Source organism: Giraffa tippelskirchi, chromosome 10 (assembly GCF_054371585.1).
Source record: "Giraffa tippelskirchi isolate mGirTip1 chromosome 10, T2T-mGirTip1v1.2.pri, whole genome shotgun sequence".
In the NCBI taxonomy this organism is placed as follows: Eukaryota; Metazoa; Chordata; class Mammalia; order Artiodactyla; family Giraffidae; genus Giraffa; species Giraffa tippelskirchi.
Genome location: NC_137284.1, coordinates 29,011,273 through 29,034,576, shown reverse-complemented (window position 1 = coordinate 29,034,576; position 23,304 = coordinate 29,011,273). Strand labels below are relative to the sequence as shown.

General features: G+C 39.9%; 1 protein-coding gene across 30 annotated transcripts in view; it reads left to right on the top strand.

The window, feature by feature from the left end:
* Positions 1–19,599, top strand: part of PAK1 (p21 (RAC1) activated kinase 1) — a 276,797-nt gene extending 257,198 nt beyond the window's left edge. For 28 of the 30 annotated variants that reach the window (XM_081537524.1, XM_081537533.1, XM_081537531.1 and 25 more), the window contains 3 exons: positions 285–481; positions 2,911–3,048; positions 8,775–10,069. In XM_081537524.1, the coding sequence (XP_081393650.1) occupies positions 285–481; positions 2,911–3,048; positions 8,775–8,861 (422 nt within the window). In that variant the 3' untranslated portion in view covers positions 8,862–10,069. Of the gene's footprint in view, positions 1–284; positions 482–2,910; positions 3,712–3,806; positions 4,752–8,774; positions 10,070–18,831 lie in introns of those variants that run through there. The other 2 variants (XR_014067789.1, XR_014067788.1) reach the window with 2 other exon arrangements.
* Positions 19,600–23,304: the final 3,705 nt, after the last annotated feature.

Sequence of the window (23,304 nt, the reverse complement as noted above, 5' to 3'; positions counted from 1 at the left end):
TGGGGCAGGTAATAGAGGTCAAAATGGGCAGCTTAGCCTTTAATACCTAGTGTTTCTGGTTTGAGGAGGTATAGGAAGGCAGAAATGATGTTTCATGTTCCTCCTTAAAGGCTGAACAGGGCACAGCCTAGGAGCTGGAAATGAAGATGGCAGTTATGTGACCCCAGCTTTGGAGAGACAAGGAATGTAGTGACAAGGAGACAGGCAGAGCTTGATGGGTGAGGCACACAGTATTTACAGAAGGAACACTCTGCATATGAATTGTTTCTGTTTTTCTTTTTCAGCTGATTTTGGATTTTGTGCTCAGATCACCCCAGAGCAGAGCAAACGGAGCACCATGGTGGGAACACCATATTGGATGGCACCAGAGGTTGTGACTCGGAAAGCGTATGGGCCTAAGGTTGACATTTGGTCCCTGGGCATCATGGCCATTGAAATGATTGAAGGGGAGCCCCCATACCTCAACGAAAACCCTCTGAGAGTGAGTGTTACTAGTCCCATACCAAGATATTTGGGCTGTTGGATTTCTCTTTTTTGGATCAAACTAGGCAGTGATAAAGTATACATGCTTAAAGAAAATGTAAATTAGCAGTCATTCATTCATATATTCAGTGATTATTTGAGTTTCTTATAGGCGAGAAACTGTTCTGATAATAATAAAACAAATTAATATATAGTAACAGAAGATAAGAGCTGTGAAAGAAATAGTAAGGGGCTTAAGAGAGTAAGAGGGGGAAGGAGGGGGAAGTGTGCTGTTTTATTCTAGGTAGAGCATGCATTCCTCTCTTATAAGTTATCTGAGGGGAAATCTGAAGAAAAAAAGGAATGAAAAAAGAAAAATGAAAAAAGGAATGAGCCTTGAGGTTAATCTGAAGTAAGAATTTTCGAGTTGTCAAGTGTAGAAAGAACTTGTTTAGAGAACATACTTGATACATCCTGGGGAAAACCAAGGAGACTAGTGTCCCTGAAGTGAGTGAGCAGAGTGGACAAGGTTCTGACCAAGTTAAGTTAAAATGTTTATTAGACATCTTAAGTGGAGGTATTGAGTAAAACTGGGCATAAGAGTTCAGAATTCAAGAGTGAGCATTCAGGACTCGAAATACAAATTTATCAGTAGGTATTATATAGTTGGTTTATTTAAAAATCAGAGGTAGATGATAATGAGATCATTCACCTAGGGAGTGAGGTAGTACTGAGACCTGGGATACTCTCATGTTTACAAATTAGAGGAACCAGTGAAGTTGACCAATGGGCTGCCTTCCTGGTAGAAGGAGAACTGAGAGACGTGTCCTGGAGGCCAAGAGGATAAAGTGTTTCGAGAAGGAGGATGGACCAGTGTGTCAAATGTGACTAAGTTGCATTGAAGATAACTAAGTAATGATCATTAGATTTGCCCGTGTGAAGGTTATTGATGACTTTGACAGTTTCACTGGAGTGATGGGAATGAAAGCCTGATTAGAGTAAATCCACCAGAGTGAAGGAATGACATGTATAAGCAGTTACTTTTCATCGTTTTCTTTGAGAGGAATTTTGCAGTTATGCTAACAGAGAAGTGAGTGGAGCCATATCTTGAAGTGGAGACTAGGGGGGTTTTCTTCTTTTTTTTTTGTTTGGAAGATGATATTATCATAGTATGTTTTTGTGCTGATGAGAATTATCTAGTAGAGAGGAAAATGGTCATGTACAAGAGGGGTGTGACATCTGTAGAAGAGATAGTGGTATCCTTAAGTAGATCAGGGGGGTTGGATCAAGTGCTGAAGTAAAGATCATCAAATTAGAACTTGGACAGTTTATTATTATAATAGGAGAGGGAAAGCAGCGTATGTGAATACAGATGCAAGTAGATTGATAATTTTGATCATGGGCAAATGTGAGAGTTATTCTGATTGTTTTTATTTTGTTACTTATTCCAACCTCTCACTCAGTGCAAGAATTCCCTGAGTTTTGTCGCTGATCGACAGTCATGTAATTTTAGCTGGTTATGTCTTGGATAGCCCTAATTATTGAAAAGTGTTTTAGTATACCAAACTGAAACTACCTTCCATAGTTTCTTCTGTTGGCTCCCAGTATTGCCCTGTGGATCCACATGCCACTCATCTTCCTCCACCTTAGAGTGGCCTTGAAAATGATGATGAGTAGTAGTGACAGAAATAAGACTGGGATCAGAGTAAGAGGACATGAGCTTGTGTAAACAGCATGATCCCAAGCATATCTCTGTATGTTTTAGGACTTTATCTGTGAAATGGGGATGATAATTCTTGCCCTGCCTATTACCCAGAGTTATTGTGGTCATTAAATGAGATAGTGTTTGTGTAAACACTTTATGAAATAAAGTTCAGATTGCTTTAAAAGGTTTAGTATGATTATGTTTTTCTTTACCTTTCTCAGGAGATGGCTTCATATTAGAGAACCAAGATGGCAGCAGTGAAACAGATTGCTCCTTTACAGAACAGTTCCTTTATATATTTTTTTCCTGCTAGAAGAGATCAGTTTTTAGATGACTGAGATGATGGCACCAGGAATAATACATTTCCTTCAGCAAATGGGCAGGTGTTTAACTCATTAGGCTAAATGTATAATAAACCATTTAGATTTAAATAAATAATAATAATAAAAAATCCATGGATCTGTAACACACTTCAGAAGCTTATGAAGTGCTTTCAATATGTTATCTTGTTTTATTTTACAGACATGTGAGATAGGCACTGTTAACATCCCTGTTTTACAGATGAGGAAGTTAGAAATTCACTGGAAATTTGGTTCTGAAGTCATATTCTCTCCAGTATACCAAAGCTGCCTCTTTATCTTCTGAAGGCAGAAAGCAGCTGACCATATTTCTAGAGGGCCTGTCTGGGAACCAGGAAAGAACCCCAGGTAGAGCCCAGGGCAATTCTCTGTTTGTATTTCCAGGCCTTGTACCTCATTGCCACCAATGGGACTCCAGAGCTTCAGAACCCGGAGAAGCTGTCAGCTATCTTCCGAGACTTTCTGAACCGCTGTCTTGAGATGGATGTGGAGAAGAGAGGTTCGGCTAAAGAACTGCTGCAGGTAACTCTCCCTATGTAGGGAGGCACCTAATTTAGGGAATCACATAACCAAGGCTTTTTTGCTGCATTTTTGTATGGCTGTTAGAGAACTAGGCTTTTCTCCTAGCACGTCCCATGCTCCTATTTCCTTCATTTTGTTCATCCCTGGACCTTTGCTCATGTTACTCCCTTGGGCTCTTCCTCAGCCTATTAAAACTCTGTACTTTCTCCTAGGCTGTATCTTACAGAGTTACTTTCTGAGTTCGTATTGAACTTTTCATGTATCTTCCTTTGGTGCTTGTTTTGTTCTGCCTGAATTAGTCTGGCAGAGTTTGAGTCTTGATGAGAAGAAATTCTTTGATGTGCATAACTTAACTAAGATCATGGCATCTGGTCCCATCACTTCATGGGAAATAGATGGGGAAACAGTGGAAACAGTGTCAGACTTTATTTTTTGGGGCTCCAAAATCACTGCTGATGGTGATTGCAGCCATGAAATTAAAAGATGCTTACTCCTTGGAAGGAAGGTTATGACCAATCTAGACAGCATATTTAAAAGCAGAGGCATTACTTTGCCAACAAAGGTCCGTCTAGTCAAGGCTATGGTTTTTCCAGTGGTCATGTATGGATGTGAGAGTTGGACGGTGAAGAAAGCTGAGCACCGCAGAATTGATGCTTTTGAACTGTGGTGTTGGAGAAGACTCTTGAGAGTCCCTTGGACTGCAGGGAGATCCAACCAGTCCATCCTAAAGGAGATCAGTCCTGGGTGTTCATTGGAAGGACTGATGTTGAAGCTGAAACTGCAATACTTTGGCCACCTCATGCGAAGAGTTGACTCATTGGAAAAGACCCTGATGCTGGGAAGGATTGGGGGCAGGAGGAGAAGGGGACGACAGAGGATGAGATGGTTGGATGGCATCACCGACTTGATGGACATGGGTTTGGGTAAAGTCCGGGAGTTGGTGATGGACAGGGAGGCGTGGCGTGCTGTGGTTCATGGGGTCGCAAAGAGTCGGACATGACTGAGCGACTGAACTGAACTGAACTGTACAAGTTATATTTTACTGGGATAAACCCAAAAGATAGATTTTCAAGAAAGGATATCAGAAGACATTCATGTAGAGGATAGTTAGTGCAACATTTCAAGTCTTCCCAGTTTCTTCATTGGAAACCCTTGCAAATGGTGGAAATGATAGTCTGCTTGTTCATTTATTTCAATTTTTTGGCCATGCCACATGGCATGTGGGATTTTAGTTCCCTGACCAGGGATCAGACCTGTGCCCTCATGCAGTGGAAGCTTGGAGTCTTAACCATTGGATCACCAGGAACTCCCTATAATCTGCTTGTTTGGAGTGAGATCCTGACAGGCTATGGGGAATCTGAAGTTGGGGGTTTACCAAGCCTTATATATTCCACCAGCTTAATCCTGAAGTTATAGTGTAATTGTTTCATATGGTTTCAAAATTTGCTTTTAGTTGACCACATTATCTATATTTAGCATTTATGTCTCAGTTACAACTTCTCATTACTAGTGTTATTTTATTACATTGCCAACTGGTGATTTAATAAGTGTGACATGCAACTTAATGACAATGAGTAATGTGTAGATTTGCACAGTCAGTCAGTATACAAAAGTCATAAAACTTTTGTATTTTGAGGACTAATGCAGGGCAGGGCAGGGCAGGATGTGCCATACTGCATCACATTAAAGCTAATTATGAACAATTCTGTCTTCCTTACTGTTAATAGATCATAACTGCTATGTTATTAATCCTTGGTCTCCTCTTACCTGGGACCTGAATCAAAATAGGTATTCAGTGGGAGAAAACATTTGCAAATGATATGACTGATAAAGCGTTACTATCCAAAATATATAACCAGCTCATACAACTCAGGAAAAAAAAAACCCTACAAACAACCCAGTTAAACAATGGAATATTACTCAGCCATTAAAAAAAAATACATTTGAATCGGTTCTACTGAGATGGATGAAACTGGAGCCCATTATACAGAGTGAAGTAAGCCAGAAAGAAAAACAACAATACAGTATACTAATGCATATATATGGAATTTGAAAGATGGTAACGATAACCCTATATGCGAGACAGAATAAGAGACACAGATGCATGGAACAATTTTATGGACTCTGAGGGAGAAGGTGAGGGTGGGACGTTCTGGGAGAATAGCATTGAAACATGTATATTATCATATGTGAAACAGAACACCATTCCATGTTCGATGCATGAGACAAGGGCTCAGGGCCGGGGCAATGGGATGACCCAGAGGGATGGGATGGGGAGGGAGGTGGGTGGGGGGTCCAGGAAGGGGAACACATGTAAACCCATGGCTGATTCATGTCAATGTATGGCAAAAACTATTACAATATTGTAAAGTAATTAGCCCCCAACTAAAATAAATAAATTAAAAAAAAAAAGATGGGCAGAAGACCTGAATAGACATTTTTCCAAAGAGAAAATGCGGATGGTCAGCAGGCACATGAAAAGATGCTCAGTACCGCTAAGTATCAGGGAAATGCAAATCAAAACCACAGTGAGAAATCACCTCATACCTGTCAGAATGGCTGTCGTCAAAAAGAATCCAAATAACAAATGTTGACAAGGATGTGGAGAAAAGGGAACCCTCCTATACGCTTGATGGGAATATAAATTGGTACAGCCAATATGGAAAACAATATGGAGGTTTCTCAAGAAACTAAAAATAGAACTATGATATGACCCAGTGGTTCTATTCTTGGGTATATATATGAAAGAAACAAAAACACTAATATGAAAAGATACATGCAACTCAGTGTTCATAGCAACATTATTTATAATTGCCAAGATATGTAAGTGACCTCAGTGTCCATCAGGAGATGAATGGATAAAGAAGATGTGGATGAATACTGCTCAACCATAAAAAAGAATGAAATCTTGCCATTTGCAACAACGTGGATGAACTTGGAGGATATTATGCTATGTGAAATAAGTCAGATAGAAAAACAAATACTGTATGACATCACTTATATGTGAAATCTAGAAAGTAAAATAAGCTAGTGAATATAACAAACAGGAAACAGATTCACAGATACAGAGAACAAATTAGTGGTTACCAGTGGAGAGAGGAAAAGTGAGGGAAGGACATTATATGGGTAGGGTATTAAAAGATACAAATTATTATATGTAAAACAAACTACAAGGATATAACCCAGGAAATATAGCCGGTATTTTATAATAATTATAAATAGTGTGTAACCTATAAAAATTGTGAATCACTATATTGTATACCTGTGATTTATGCAGTTGGGCTTCCCTAGTGGCTCAGTGGTAAAGAATCTGCCTGCCAATGCAGTAGACGCAGATTCGATCCCTGGGTTGGGAAGATTCCCCAGAGAAGGAAATGGCAAGCCACTCCAGTATTCTTGCCTGGGAGATCCCATGGACAAAGGAGCCTGGCGGGCTACAGTCCACAGAGTTGCAAAAGAATCGGACATGGCTTAGTGACTAAACAACAACAACAAACTTACATAACATTGTATATCAACTATACTTCAATTAAAAAATAGGTATTCAGAAAATGTTTGTTGAATTGAATGGAATTGCTTAAACCTTCATTGAAATGTTACCTTCTGGAGATATTTAGCATCTCTTTGTAATCAGAGTTACTGACTACAGAGCATTGATATATTAGATAGGAGATCTGGGTTCTGCCAAACCCATTAGTTTCTAGCATCCTTTGGGACAAAACCTCCTTCTAACAGGCAGTATATATAATATAGGATCCTTTTCCTTTCATATGAAGTTTTTTCTGGAAACACTAAGCTTTGGGAGATGTGCAAATAGTCTAAGCCTCAAGATGATGTTGTTAACTAGGTATTAAAATATAGTTACTGAAATATTAATGTCCTCTAGAGTTTTTTTCCTGATATAATAATACATGCAAAATAATGCAAAATAATGCAAATAATAAATGCATTTTGTTGATTCTTTACCACATTCTAGGCACTAAGCACTTTACATATTTTTTTAATCTATTCTTTTTTAATAAATCTGTGATTTATAGGTTTTTGTATTCCCATTTTTACAGGTGAGGAAACTGAGATTTCAAGTGTTCAGTAACTTTGCATGATTAAAGTGACTGAGAAGTGGTAGATCCAGGATTTAAATCTATGTGTATTTGGCTCTCAAGTGTTTATATTCTTGGCCACTGCCTGGTTCCAAGTGTTAAAGCTGGAAAGACCTTAGGGCTTATCTTGTCTGATTTGTTCATTACACAGAAAAGGAAACTGAGGCCTCCTAACTGGGTGTTGGATCATGCTGCTCCCTCAACTCAGGGGAGTTGTATAAACATGCAATCTGAGAACACTGACTCTTTAACTTGTTACTGTCATTGTAAATATTCTAAATGATGACTTTCAGAATCTCAGATGATGAAAGCTTCACATCTGTTTCTCCTGTGAGAACAATATATATGGATAGAAATACATAGGGGCTTTTGTTGAAATTCATATCTTCATAATTTAGCCAAGATCTTTTATTCCTTTTGTAGATATAGTTTCTTGTTCTCAGTACCTCTTTGAATCCCATTTCTGTCCAAAAAGAATTTGAAGCACTTCTAGCAAAGAATATTTGTAGATATTTCTATATTTAGAAATATAGAAATTTTAAAATTTAATGTGTGTGTATACACATATACAGTATGATTAATAAAAGAGACTTATGAGGATGGCTAAAAGAATCAAACATGCTAATCATTTGAGTTAAATACTTTTGATTAAACATCAAATTTGGTTCTTAGTGTCCTGGTAGCGAAGACAGAAAAGAAAATACGTTAGTTAGTTCCTACGTTTCTTATCCAATGGGAGACACATCCTACACCTTCAAGACACAAAGCCTTTTCACTAGTACATGAAGAAAAGTCAATTTTAGTTGCGAATTCAGAGTTCTATAATAATGTTTCTTTAAACTGAAAACAAAGTAATTTTCAAATGGTGTTTTTTCTACAGTGGTCTTCTTTAATAGTTGTGGGTATGGCCCACAGTATAGCCCAGTGAAAGTGATTTGGAAAAGGACCAGGTCCTTCCTGGGTTAATTAACCTTGCTAAACTCAAGGATAGAACAACAAATTCCCAAATCAGTGCTTCTGAAATGCAGAATTGTAGTGTACCATTGGGTCATGATCAGTTAATAACCTTCCCTCTGAGCTCATTATTATTCTGATTATCACCATATTTTGGACTTATCTAATATAAAATGAAATCATACAGTATGAACTCTTTTTATGTATGTCTTCTTTCATGCAGCATGTCTTCTGTGGGATTCATCCTATTATCAGTGTATCAATTACTTATTCCTTTTTATTGCTCTGTAATTTTTATATAGTATTCTGTGAATATAATGTTACTCATTCTTTCAGTCTCTTGGACATTTAGGTTCTTTCATTTGTGACTGTCATAAGTAAAACTGCAGTGAGCATTTATGTGTGTGTCTTCTGGTGAATTCAAAAACTTCCTTCTCTTGAAATATATCTAGAAGTGGAATTGGTGGGATATAGGATAGACATGTATTTAGCTGTAGGTAGATACTGCCAAACAGTTCTTCAAAATGATATGTTATCTTTGAAAGATATCCTTCAATTTGAAGTTGATGATCTGCACAGTATACAAACATGGATGCCCTGAAAATCTTGTAATGGTTGCTAAGGAAGAATGGTAAATTGTCATGTGTCTTTTGTTCTTTTTCTCCTTTCTAGCATCAATTTCTGAAGATTGCCAAGCCTCTCTCCAGCCTCACTCCACTGATTGCTGCGGCAAAGGAGGCAACCAAGAACAATCACTAAAACCGCATCACCCCAGCCTCATTGTGCCAAGCCTTCTGTGAAATAAATGCTCATTTTGGAAATTCCAACCCCTGATGCTCTTCCTTGCCTTCTCCTCCCATTTCCTGGTCTAGTGCTCTCAAGACTGATCCTTGAAAACCATGTGTCCAGCATTGAAGAGAACTGCAATTGACTAATTGGATGACGGCCATTTTAAAATAGGGAATTTGCTCCCAACCTGTGGATGTGAGGGTGATTTATGATCAAGGGCTTACATGAATAAATCCTTTGACTCCTATTTTTCCCTCCCCACCAATCAGTTCTTGACTATATAAATTTTTGACTTTATAACATTATCAACATGTGATGAGATGTTTTTCAGTGCTTGCTTTTCTGTTATCAGACTGCCCAAACACATTATTGTACTTGAAAATCAAAATAGCTCAAGGAATGCCATGGGGGTGATATTCAGCCAGCACATGAAATGGCTCTTCTTTCTGGACCATGACTTTGGCACAGCTGGTCCTGATATGGGTGGGAGAGCTGCCATGTTTTTCTTTGTGTATGCTTCAAGCATCTTTTTGGGAGGATCTAGATCCAATCGTGTTCCCCATGCTATTTCTTGTGAAATGATCTTGGCTATGTAGCAGCTTTTGACTCCCTAAATTCCCCTAGGCTGCTGCCCCCATTCTGTCCTTGTTTAGAACATTGAGAAGTTTCCTAGGGCACATGCTGGGTGAGAGCAGTGTGAGAAGTCAAGAAAAAAAAAAAAGCTGCTTTTAGAACAAAGCTGGGCATCAGCACCTGTCCAGCTATACCTATGTGATGTTTCAAGAACTCAGCATGTTTTTCCATCTGCAACAAGGAGCTAAAAGATTAACTCATCTTCTGATTGCCCTAATCTCTGGGTCAAAGAGAAAGATCTCCAAATCTGAGACTACATGTTAGTTTTGGATGGATTTGTCAGCCTGAGATGATAGTCTGCCAGCTGTGAGGGGACCCTGTTTTTACACTGCATGGCCAAGCTCTCTGCAAATGGAAATGCTTGCAATGGGTGTTGGGGATGTTTGCTACCTCCTGCTATCTTTGTGGTTTTGGTCCTCCCATTACGGTAGGACCCCTGGCCAGCATTGTGGCTTGTCATGTTAGCCCCAATGGCTACCTTGTCATGCTCTGAGGTAACACTGCCTCTGCAGTTTTATTTCCTTCAATAAAAGGAGATGAAAATACTCTATTTGGTGTATGGCTTTCTTTCCTTTTTCCCTTTCCTTCTTTTCTAATTTTTTATTTTGATATTTTCTAAGTTAAGAAAAAATATATATTATAAAAATATCCTTTCTTCCAGAATCATTTGAGATTAAGTTGCAGATAAGATGCTGCTTTACCACTATATACTTACTTTATTGTGTATTCTTTATTCTTAACACTTTTGCCAAGGTGAAGACTCATGAAAGCCAGTGGTGTAGTTTGAAGACCAGACAGCCAGAGAACAGAGGCGTGGACTCTAGTGGAAGTCTAGGGGATTCCCTGGTGATTCAGTGGTTAGGATTGTGCCCTTCCACTGCAGGGGGCATGGGTTTGATCCCTGGTCAGGGAACTAAGATCCTGCATGCTGTGTGGCATGGCCAAAAAAAAAAAAAAGCAGGTCTGCACTGCTATATTTAAAATGGATAAGCAATGAGGTCCTACTGTATAGCACAGGGAACTCTGCTCAGTGTTATGTGGCAGTTTGAATAGGAGAGGAGTTTGGAGGAGAACGGATATATGTTTATATTTTTGACTGAGTCCCTTTGCTGTCCACCTGAAACTATCACAACTTTGTTAGTCAGCTATACTCCAATATAAAATAAAAAGTAAGGGGGAAAAAAAAGCCACTTCTAGTGGTAGAAGTCTGATTCCTCAGAATCAGGAGCACTGAGGACAGGAGAAGATCAATGTCCTACTGGTACAGTCAGAGAATAGCCTTTCTCCACATTTTTGTTCTGTTCAGACTGTCAGCTAATTGAATGATGTCCACCTACATTGAGGAGGACCATCTGCTTTGTTCAGTCCATCAATTCAAATGCTAAACACTTCTGGATACACCTTCAAAGACACACCCAGAAATAACATTTAACAAGATATGGGGCTCCTGATGACCCAGTCAGGTTGACAGAATTAACCATCACACTCTCCATTCCCACCTCCAAATGAAGGTGATAACTCCAGGGAGGACTGGTCAGCTGACAACTCTTATAATGCTATGTGATTATGGCTTTTAGATCAGGGGGTCAAAAGTGATGATTAGTGAGACTTAAGACATACTGTCTTATGAAGAAAAATGCAGAGCAACAGGAGATCCTCCTGTAGTTACTGAAAGGACAAGTATGATTGGATTGCTTCTGTGTAAGACAGAAGGAATATTAGATAATGTTCCAGAAGAAATGATGAAGATCCAAAGATTGTACTTCCTCACTCTTAGAGTGCAGTGGTAAACTGGTTAGTCTAATGAGGGCTGAAAATTGTTAGTTAATTGCCTCTCTGGAATTTTAGAGTTGATTGGTTGGGTCATGTCTGACTCTTTGCAACTCCATTGACTGCAGCATGCCAGACTTCCCAGTCCTTCACCATCTCCTGGAGCTTGCTCAAACTCATGTCCATTGAGTCGGTGATGTCATCCAACCATCTCATCCTCTGTCGTCCCCTTCTCCTCCTGCCCTCAGTCTTTCCCAGCATCAGGGTCTTTTCAAATGAGTCAGCTCTTTGTGTCAGGTAGCCAAAGTATTGGAGCTTGAGCTTCAACATCAGTCCTTCCAGTGAATATTCAGGACTGATTTCCTTTAGAATTGACTGGTTTGATCTCCTTGCAGTCCAAGGGACTCTCAAGAGTCTTCTCCAACACCACGGTTCAAAAACATCAATTCTCTGGCGCTCAGCCTTCCTTATGGTCCACTCTCACATCTATACATGACTATTGGAAAAACCATACCTTTGATTAGATGGACCTTTGTTGGCAAAGTAATGTCTCTGCTTTTTAATATGCTGTCTAGGTTTGTCATAGCTTTTCTTCCAAAGGGCAAGCGTCTTTTAATTTCGTGGCTGAAGTCTCCATCTGCAGTGTTTTTGGAGCCCAAGAAAATAAAGTCTGTCACTATTTCCATTGTTTTCTTCTCTGTTTGCCTTGAAGTGATGGGACCAGATGCCATGATCTTAGTTTTTGAATGCTGAGTTTTAAGCCAGCTTTTTCACTCTCCTCTATCACATTCATCAACAGGCTCTTTAGTTTCTCTTTGCTTTCTGCCATAAGGGTGGTATCATCTGCATATCTGTGGTTATCGATATTTCTTCCAGCAATCTTGATTCCAGCTTTGCTTCATCCAGCCTGGCATTTTTCATGATATACTCTGCATTTAAGTTAAATAAGCAGGGTGACAATATATAGCCTTGATGTACTCCTTTCCCAATTTGGAATCAGTCCATTGTTCCATGTCTGGTTCTAACTCTTGCTTCTTAACCTGCATAATCAGGAGGCAGGTAAGGTGTTCTGGTATTTGCATCTGTTTAAGAATTTTCCACAGTGTGTGGCAGAAGTCCTCTTGGAGGAGGTTGCTATTAGCCCCACCATAGAGCCTCTGAGCAGACAACCCCAAACTGGAGAACACTTATATCAAAGAAGTTCCTGCACTGTTGCAAAAATTGAGAACCCTCAAGGAATTTGACATAGCCATAGAATATGACAAAAACTGGTTAGAACCAAGACGGCAGAAGATTCGACTTCCAGTAGACCTTGAGCCTCATTATATGCTCATTGTAATGTATTAACGTATTCTAAATGACACATCCACCAGCACCATGATGGTTCTGAGGCCAGCTATAAAAGGCCAAAAGTGAGTGATGGCCCAATCCTGCAACTCTCCAACCTTTCCCTGAAATTGTTGGAATAATCTTCCTACTCATTAGCCTATGAAATAATTACCCAGCCTGTAACTAACTACAGCATATTTCAGGGCCTGTCATATTCTGAGATGGCCCACACTCTTGTCTGTGGAGTGTATTTCCCCCAAGGCTGTTCTTGTTCTTTGAGATGAACCACATTCTGTCTATGGAATGTGTATCTCTCTAAGTAAATCCATTTCTTATCTATGGCTTTGTCTCTCACTGATGTTTTTCTGTGATGGGTCATAAAGAACCTGAGCTTCATTGAGTCCTGAGATGAGTTGTGTGATCTCAGTTAAAAGACCATGGGTTCAAGTCCCAATCTGGCTTTTGGCTGGGTTTGAGTCCCAGAATGTGGGTTCAACTACCATCTCAGGTGCAGTGTTTCACAAGCATTAGCTCTGCTGTGAACTTTCCAACAATTTAAGCATTAGAGTGATGACTGTCTATGTAATCAAGAAGGACCCTATTGGGCCCTGCTGGACACAAAAGTGGTTCTGTAGTCCTAGTTTCTTATTTGCAGGATCAAGGCTTTGGCCTTCTATACATTCCTGAGTTCCAAAGAGCAGATTCAAACAGTTTCTAGTCAGCAAAGTAAGGAAATGCAGAAACAAAGGAAGAACAATCAAGAAGCTGTAGTGAAGCCACTAAAAACAGGATCCTGGTTCCTTCTCAAGGGATATACATTAAGTGTCTTTGAGTACTTCTGTAGGAACTAAAGCCCCCACACAGGTGGAGGATGGCAACTTTAGGCTGGACACAAGATTCCTGGAATACTGACCTGTTACTTTACCACCGACCAGTGAGAAGGAGTCATACACCCTGCAACCCTCATCCCAAATTTTGGCCTGCAAAAACTTTTCCCTAAGCATTGGAGAGTTGGGGTTTTTGAACATGAGCCAGCTATTCTCCTTGCTTTGCCCTGTAGTAAGCCTTTCTCTGCTCCAAACTCTGATGTTTGGGTTTGTTTGGCCTTACTGTGCATCTGTGCATGCACGGTCAGTTGCTCAGTTATGCCTGACTCTTTGAGATCCTATGGACTGTACCCTGGTAGGCTCCTCTGTCCATGGGATTTTCCTGGCAAGAGTACTGGAGTGGGTTGCTATTTCCTCCTCCAGGAGATCCCCTGACCCAGGGGTCCAACTCACATCTCCTGCATTGGCAGGTGGGTTCTTTACCACTGAGCCACACAAACTTTTGTTCAATATTATTTACTATGGGGATATCTAGACATCCACTCACATAATGAAATATTCTTCATGCAACTTAACAGCAAATTTCCTTACATTTCATTGTCTTCAGAGTGTGGAACCAGAACTCTGAACTGTCTACTCGGATAATCACTACTTGTCTAATTCTTTATGAGTACTGAACACATCTGTCCCCTATATGTTAGTTTTCTATTGCTGCGTAACAAATTATCACAAACATCATGGCTTAAAACAACAGAAACTGTCTCAGTTTCTATAGGTCATGATAAAGGAGCGTGGTGGAGCATGATGTGGTTGTGTTACCGAATCAAGGCCGACTGCTCTTTGCTCAAAAATCAATAATTGAGAGAGAGAGAGAGACAAGTGTTAGAAAGGAGTTGCTCTTAAACAGAATGTCAACAATCTGGGAAGATGGTGGATTCATTGTCTCCCGAAAACCATCTCCAAAGATTCTGCTCCTCCCTGAAAGTTTTTAAGGGGAAAAAGAAAAGTAATCTCAGTTAATCATTGAAATGATGGGGATTAGAGTTGTCACCATCCCCCACTATACAGGCTCATGTGCAGGCTTGTCAACTTCTTGTGATTTTTTTTTAGATGCTATTTTGTTCACACAGTTTATTCACAAAATTACTGAAGGGGAAGCGATCTGATTATTGGTTAATTGATTTCTACTTCTTTGATCTACAGAAAGAGCCAACAGATTAGGCAAGATATTGTGTGATCAAAAGATTTGAGAGGTGTGCCAGGGCCAGAGATAAATAGAGCATGGGGGTCCCTGGTTAAAGTTAGTGACAAAAGGGTGCACCATGCAGTGAGCTCTTTCCTGCTGAAAGCCGCTTGCAAATCCCCACTTGTTAGAACATCGTTCCATTTCTGTGGGATTATGGGCAAAGGTTGGTCTTCTATAACTCTATCACGCTGACATAGGACACCATGTTCTTGAGTGGAAAATATTGACATGGGTCTGTACTATCTCTTTGCTGGCTATTATAGTTGCCCATTTACATATAAAGGCAGAACAAGCTACAATTATTTTGATGTCCACAAATATATAGATTATTATGAACTATAGTGTTAATCCCATTCTCTTAAGGCTAGTTCTTGGAATTGTGCTAGCCATAGATTCAGTATTACTCAATATGGAGCAGTTCATAGCATGGTTGTAATCCAGTCATCCTGCATTTGTTTTCCCCTTCTGATGTTAGTTACAGTATCTATAGAACAACTCAAGAATGTGCATCAGACACTGAATCTGTGATTCTGTTGTCCTAATCATTAGCTGCTTGAGCCTTCTCATTTGTGGCTCAGGAAGGCCTGGAAGACTTCAGCTTTTCTATAAAGAAGAGGCAGAAGATATGGAGGGTGCCTTTGTACTGGGGTGGGGCAGGTGGCACAGGGTTCTGCTTAGTTCTGGTTAGATTTTTGCTCAAGCTCCCATCAGGCTGAAAATCCACATGTTAGGGTTGTAGTGCATGTAGGGATTGGAGTCATCTTCTAGTCTCTCTGGTTGTTGGTAGAATTCATTTCCTTGTAGTACTGGGATCCTCTTTCTCTTGCTAGCTGTCAGCAGAGGACTCATCTCCTAAAGGCTGCCTGAAGTTTCTTGCCACATGGCTCCCACAGGCAATTCACAAAATGAATGTTGGTTTCTTCTAGACCAGCCAGAACATAGCTCTTTGATTTCCACTTTTCTCTGGCAATGCCAGAGAAAACTGCTTTTAAAGGGCTTATATGAATAGGCCAATCTCTCTTAGATAATCACTGTCTTAAAGTCAAGTGATTTGGGAACTTAATTACATCTGTAAGACCCCTTCACTACAGGACCTCAGATATATCCAACTGAATACAGAGTTCCAGGTAAAAGCAAGGAGAGATAAGCAGGCCTTCTTCAAAGAACAGTACAAAGAAGTAGAGGAAAACAATAGAATGGAAAAGACCAGGTATCTTATCAAGAAAACTGGAGATACCAATATAATATTTCATCCTAGGATGGACATGATAAAGGGCAGAAATGGTTAAGGACCTAACAGAGGCAGAAGAGATTAAGAAGAGGTGGAAAGAATACACGGAAGACCTATACAAAAAAGTTCTTAATGATTGGAATAACCAGTCACGTAGAGCCAGACATCCTGGAGTGTGAAGTTAAGTGGGCCTTAGGAAGCATGATTATGAACAAAGCTAGTGGAGGTGATGGAATACCAGCTGAGCTATTTAAAATCCTAAAAGATGATGCTGTGAAAGTGCTGCACTCAATATGTCAGCAAATTTGGAAAACTCAGCAGTGGCCACAAGAAAGGTCAATTTTCATTCCAATCCCAAAGAAGGGCAGTGCCAAAGAAAGGTGTTCAAACTACCAGACAGTTGTGCTCATTTCACATGCTAGTAAGGTTATGCTCAAATTCCTTCAAGCTAGGCTACAGCAGTACGTAAACCGAGAACTTCCAGATGTACAAGCTGGATTTAGAAAAGGCATAGAAATCAGAGATCAAATTGTCAGCATTTGTTGGATCACAGAGAAAGCAAGGGAATTCCAAAAACATCTGCTTAAGCTTTATTGACTAGCCAAAGCCTTTGACTGTGTGGATCACAACAAATTGTGGAAAATTCTTAAAGAGATGGGACTACCAGACCACCTTACCTATTTCCTGAGAAACCTGTATGCGAGTCAAGAAGCAATAGTTAAAACTGAACATGAAACAATGACTGGTTCAAAACTGGGTAAGGAATACGACAAGGCTGTATATCGTTGCCCTGTTTATTTAACTCCTATGCAGAGTACACTGAGAGAGGTAATTCTTCACTTCAGTTCAGTTGCTCAGTCATGTCTGACTCTCTGACCCAGTGGACTGCATCACGCCAGACTTCCCTGTCCATCACCAACTCCTGGAGCTCTAACTCATGTCCATTGAGTCGGTGATGCCGTCCAACCATCTCACCCTCTTGTCGTCCTCTTCTCCTCCTGCCTTCAATCTTTCCCAGCATCAGGGTCTTTTCAGATGAGTCAGTTCTTTGCATGAGGTGGCCAAAGTATTGGAGTTTCAGCTTCAGTTTCAGTTTCAGCATCAGTCCTTCCAATGAATATTCAGGACTGATTTCCTTTAGGATTGACTGGTTTGATCTCCTTGCAGTCCAAGGGACTCTCAAGAGTCTTCTCCAACACCACAGTTCAAAAACATCAATTCTTTGGTGCTCAGCCTTCCTTATGGTCCACTCTCACATCTATACATGACTACTGGAAAAGCAATAGCTTTGACTAGATGGACCTTTGTTGGCAAAGTAATTTCTCTGCGTTTTAATATGCTGTCTAGGTTAGTCATAGCTTTTCTTCCAAGGAGCAAGCATCTTTTAATTTCATGGCTGCAGTCACTATCTACAGTGATTTTGGAGCCCAAGAAAATTAAGTCTGTCACTGTTTCTAATTCTTAGATAGGTTGATAAGAAGTCTGGGGTCCCTGAAGAGGAGAAAGGGGTATGGGGCTCTTGAGGAGGAGAAGGGGACAAACTTTTTTTCTATATTGCTTTGTCTTAGGCACATAAGATTTGTCTTAAGCTCTGAGTTATTATGACAACAATCTTTAACACTAACTTTTTTCAAACCCAGAGCTAATGATTATACAACAAAACAACTCATCTTGCTCAAGGGTATGTTTTTCCTTAAGCTCTGTACTAATGATTATATGACAACAATGTATCTTGCTCAAGGACATGTTGCTTCTTAACAGGAACCTTCTGACTAATCTTGTTATCTTAAGACCTATGACTGGGTCTGGTAAAAGTATGTAAGGCCTTGATAAGACTAGCAAGTGGGGCACTCTCCTTCCCCTTCTGATGTCTATGTCAGAGGCTTTTTCTGTCCTTTTTCACCGTAATAAAACTTCTGCCACACAAAAGCTCCTAGTGATCAAGCCTGGTCTCTTATCCCAAAGCTAAATCTTCTTCGGAGATCACCAATCCAACATCATTCACCCCAAGCTATCAACATCATGCGAAATGTTGGGCTGGATGAATCACAAGCTGTTATCAAGATTGCTGGGAGAAATATCCTCAGATATGCAGATGATACCACTTGAGATATGCAGATGATACCACCCTAATGGCAGAAAGTAAGGAGGAATTAAATAGCCTCTTGATGAAGGTGAAAGAGGAGAGTGAGAAACTAGCTTAAAACTCAGCATTCACAAAAGTAAGATCATGGCGTCTGGTCCCATCAGTTCAGTTCAGTTCAGTCTCTCAGTCGTGTCCAACTCTTTGCGACCCCATAAATTGCAGCACGGCAGACCTCTGTGTCCATCACCAACTCCCGGAGTCTACCCAAACCCATGTGCATGGAGTCGGTGATGCCATCCAACCATCTCATCCTCTGTCGTCCACTTCTCCTCCTGCCCCCAATCCTACCCAGTATTAGGGTCTTTTCCAATGAGTCAACTCTTCGCATGAGGTGGCCAAAGTATTGGAATTTCAGCTTCAACATCAGTCCTTCCAATGAACACCGAGGATTGATCTCCTTTAGGATGGATTGATTGGATCTCCTTGCAGTCCAAGGGACTCGCAGAGTCTTCTCCAACAACACAGTTCAAAAGCATCAATTCTTCAGCGCTCAGCTTTCTTCACCGTCCAACTCTCACATCCATACGTGACCACTGGAAAAACCATAGCTTTGACTAGATGGACTTTTGTTGGCAAAGTAATGTCTCTGCTTTTAAATATGCTAACTAGGTTGGCCATAACCTTCCTTCCAAGGAGTAAGCGTCTTTTAATTTCATGGCTGCAATCACCATGAGCAGTGATTTTGGAGCCCCCGAAAATAAAGTCTGACACTGTTTCCACTGTTTCCCCATCTATTTCCCATGAAGTGATGGGACCAGATGCCATGATCTTAGTTTCTGAACGTTGAGCTTTAAGCCAACTTTTTCACTCTCCTCTTTCACTTTCATCAAGAGGCTCTTTAGTTCTTCTTCACTTTCTGCCATAAGGGTGGTGTCATCTTCATATCTGAGGTTATTGGTATTTCTCCTGGCAATCTTGATTCCAGCTTGTGCTTCTTCCAGCCCAGTGTTTCTCATGATGTACTCTGCATATAAGTTAAATAAGCAGGGTGACAATATACAGCCTTGACGTACTCCTTTTCCTATTTGGAATCAGTTTGTGTTCCAGGTCCAGTTGTAACTGTTGCTTCCTGACATCAATATGTAAGGCAAATGCTAAGAAGTATGAAAGGGGAACTTAATAGTAACACAATAATAGTGGGAGACTTTAATACCCCACTCACACCTGTGGATAGATGAACAAACAGAAAATTAGCAAGCAAACACAAACTTTAAATGATACAATGGACCTGTTAGACCTAATTGATATATCTATAAGACATTTCACCCAAAACAATGAATTTCACCATTTTCTCAAGTGCACACGGAACATTCTTCAGGATAAATCACATCCTGGGCCATACATCTAGCCCTGATAAATTCAAAAAAATTGCAATCATTTCAAGCACCTTTTCTGATCACAATGCAGTAAGATTAGATGTCAACTACAAGAAAAAAGCTATTAAAAATACAAACATATGGAGGCTGAACAACATGCTTCTGAACAACCAACAGATCACTGAAGAAATAAAAAAGAAAATCAAAATATGCATAGAAACAAATGAAAATTAAAACACGACAACCCAAACCCTATGGGATTCAGTAAAAGCAGTGCTCAGAGGAAGGTTCATAGCAATACAGGCTTACCTCAAGAAACAAGAAAAAAATCAAATAAATAACCTAAGTTTACACCTAAAGTAACTAGAAAAAGAAGAAATGAAGAACCTCAGGGTTAGTAAAAGAAAAGAAATCATAAAAACTAGAGCAGAAATAAATGAAAAAGAAAAAAAGAAGAGTGTAGCAAAAATCAACAAAACGAAAACCTGGTTCTTTGAGAAGATAAATAAAATAGACAAACCATTAGCCAGACTCATCAGAAAAAAAGGGAGAAGAATTAAATCAACAAAATTAGAAATGAAAATGGAGAAATCACAACAGAAAACACAGAAATACAATGGATCATAAAAGACTACTATCAGCAACTATATGCCAGTAAAATGGACAACATGGAAGAAACGGATGAATTCTTAGAAAGGTATATCTTTTCAAAACTGAGCCAGGAAGAAATAGAAAATCTTAACAGACCCATCACAAGCACAGAAATTGAAACTGTAATCAAAGATCTTCCAACAAACAAAAGCCCAGGACCAGATGGCTTCACAGGTGAATTCTATCAAAGATTTAGAGAAAGGCTAACACCTATCCTACTCAACCTCGTCCAGAAAATTGCAGAGGAAGGTAAACTGCCAAACTCATTCTATGAGGCCACCACCACCCTAATACCAAAACCAGACAAAGATGTCACAAAAAAAGAAAACTATAGGCCAATGTCACTGATGAACATAGATGCAAAAATCCTCAACAAAATTCTAGCAAACAGAACCCAATAACATATTTAAAAGATCATATATCATGACCAAGTGGGTTTTATCCCAGGGATGCAAGGATTCTTTAATATTTGCAAATCATTCAGTGTGCTACTGCTGCTGCTAAGTCACTTCAGCAGTGTCTGACTCTGTGCGACCCTATGGACAGCAGCCCCACAGGCTCCTCTGTCCACGGGATTCTCTAGGCAAGAATACTGGAGTGGGTTGCCATTTCCTTCTCCCAATGTGATACACCACATTAACAAATTGAAAGATAAAAACCATATGATTATCTCAGTAGATTCAGAGAAAGCCTTTGACAAAATTCAACACTCATTTATTATAAAAACTCTCCAAAAAGTAGGCATAGAAGGAACATTCCTCAACATAATAAAAGCCATATATGATAAACCCACAGTAAACATTATCCTCAGTGGTGAAAAATTGAAAGCATTTCTTCTAAAGTCAGGAGCAAGACAAGGGTGCCCACTCTCACCAATACTATTCAACATGATTTTGGAAGTTTTAGCCACAGCAATGAGAAGAAAAGGAAATAAAAGGAATCCAGATTGGAAAAGAGGAAGTAAAACTCACTGTTTGCAGATGACATGATTTTTTACATAGAAAACCCTAAAGATACCACTGGAAAGTTACTAGAGCTAATCAATGAACATAGTAAAGCTGCAGGATATAAAATTAATACACAGAAATCCCTTGCATTCCTATACACTAAGAATGAGAAAACGGAAAGAGAAATTAAGGAAACAAATCCATTCATGATTGCAATGAAAAGAATAAAATACTTAGGAATAAATTTACCTAAAGAAACAAAAGACCTATATATAGAAAACTATAAAGCACTGTTGAAAGACATCAAAGAGGACACAAATAGGTGGAAAAATATACCATGTTCATGGATCGGAAGAATCAATATAGTGAAAATGAGTATACTACCCAAAGCAACCTATAGATTCAATGCAATCCCTATCAAGCTAACAATGGTATTTTTCACAGAACTAGAACAAATAATTTCACAATTTGTATGGAAACAGAAAAAACCTCAAATAGCCAAAGCAATCTTGAGAAAGAAGAATGCAACTGGAGGAATCAACCTGCCTGACTTCAGACTATCCTGAAAGATGACGCTGTGAAAGTGCTGCACTCAGTATGCCAGGAAATATGGAAAAATCAGCAGTGGCCACAAGACTGGAAACGGTCAGTTTTCATTCCAATCCCAAAGAAAGGCAATGCCAAAGAATGCTCAAATTACTGCACGATTGCACTCATCTCACACACTAGTAAAGTAATGCTCAAAATTTTCTAAGCCAGGCTTCAGCAATACATGAACCGTGAACTTCCAGATGTTCAAGATGGTTTTAGAAAAGGCAGAGGAACCAGAGATCAAATTGCCAACATCCGATGGATCATCGAAAAAGCAAGAGAGTACCAGAAAAACATCTATTTCTGCTTTATTGACTATGTCAAAGCCTTTGACTGTGTGGGTCACAATAAACTGCGGAAAATTCTGAAAGAGATAGGAATACCAGACCACCTGACCTGCCTCTTGAGAAACCTGTATGCAAGTCAGGAAGCAACAGTTAGAACTGGACATGGAACAACAGACTGGTTCCAAACAGGAAAAGGAGTACGTCAAGGCTGTATATTGTCACCCTGCTTATTTAACTTCTATGCACGGTACATCATGAGAAACGCTGGGCTGGAAGAAGCACAGGCTGGAATCAAGATTACCGGGAGAAATATCAATAACCTCAGATATGCAGATGACACTACCCTTATGGCAGAAAGGAAGAAGAACTAAAGAGCCTCTTGATGAAAGAGGAGTGTGAAAAAGTTGGCTTAAAGCTCAACATGCAGAAAACTAAGATCATGGCATCCAGTCCCATCACTTCAGGGCAGATAGATGGGGAAACAGTGGAAACAGTGGCTGACTTTATTTTTCTGGGCTCCAAAGTCACTGCTGATGGCGACTGCAGCCATGAAATTAAAAGACGCTTACTCCTTGGAAGGAAAGTTATGATGAACCTAGATAGCATATTAAAAAGCAGAGACATTACTTTGTCAACAAAGGTCCGTCTAGTCAAGGCTATGGTTTTTCCAGTGGTCATGTATGGATGTGAGATTTGGACTATAAAGAAAGCTGAGCACTGAAGAATTGATGCTTTTGAAGTGTGGTGTTGGAGAAGACTCTTGAGAGTCCCTTGGACTGCAAGGAGATCCACCCAGTCCATCCTAAAGGGGATCAGTCCTGGGTGTTCATTGGAAGGACTGATGTTAAAGCTGAAACTCCAATCCTTTGGCCACCTGATGTGAAGAGCTGACTCATTGGAAAAGGCCCTGATGCTGGGAAAGATTGAGGGCAGGAGGAGAAAGGGACGACAGAGGATGAGATGGCTGGATGGCATCACTGACTCCGATGGACATGGGTTTGGGTGGACTCAGGGAGTTGGTGATGGACAGGGAGGCCTGGCATGCTGCGGTTCATGGGGTCGCAAAGAGTTGGACTCGACTGAGCAACTGAACTGAACTGAACAAAGCTACAGGCATCAGGACAGTATGGTACTGGCACAAGGACAGAAATATAGATCAATGGAGCAAAATAGAAAGCCCAGAGATAAATCCATGCACCTGTGGGGCACCTTAAATTTGACAAAGGAAGCAAAAATATACAATGGAGAAAAGACAATCTCTTTAACAAGTGGTGCTGTGAAAACTGGTCAACCACCTGTAAAAAATTGAAACTGGAACACTTTCTAATACCATACACAAAAATAAACTCAAAATGGATTAAAGATCTAAGTGTAAGACCAGAAACTATAAAACTCCTAGAGGAAAACATAGGCAGAACACTCTCTGACATAAATCACAG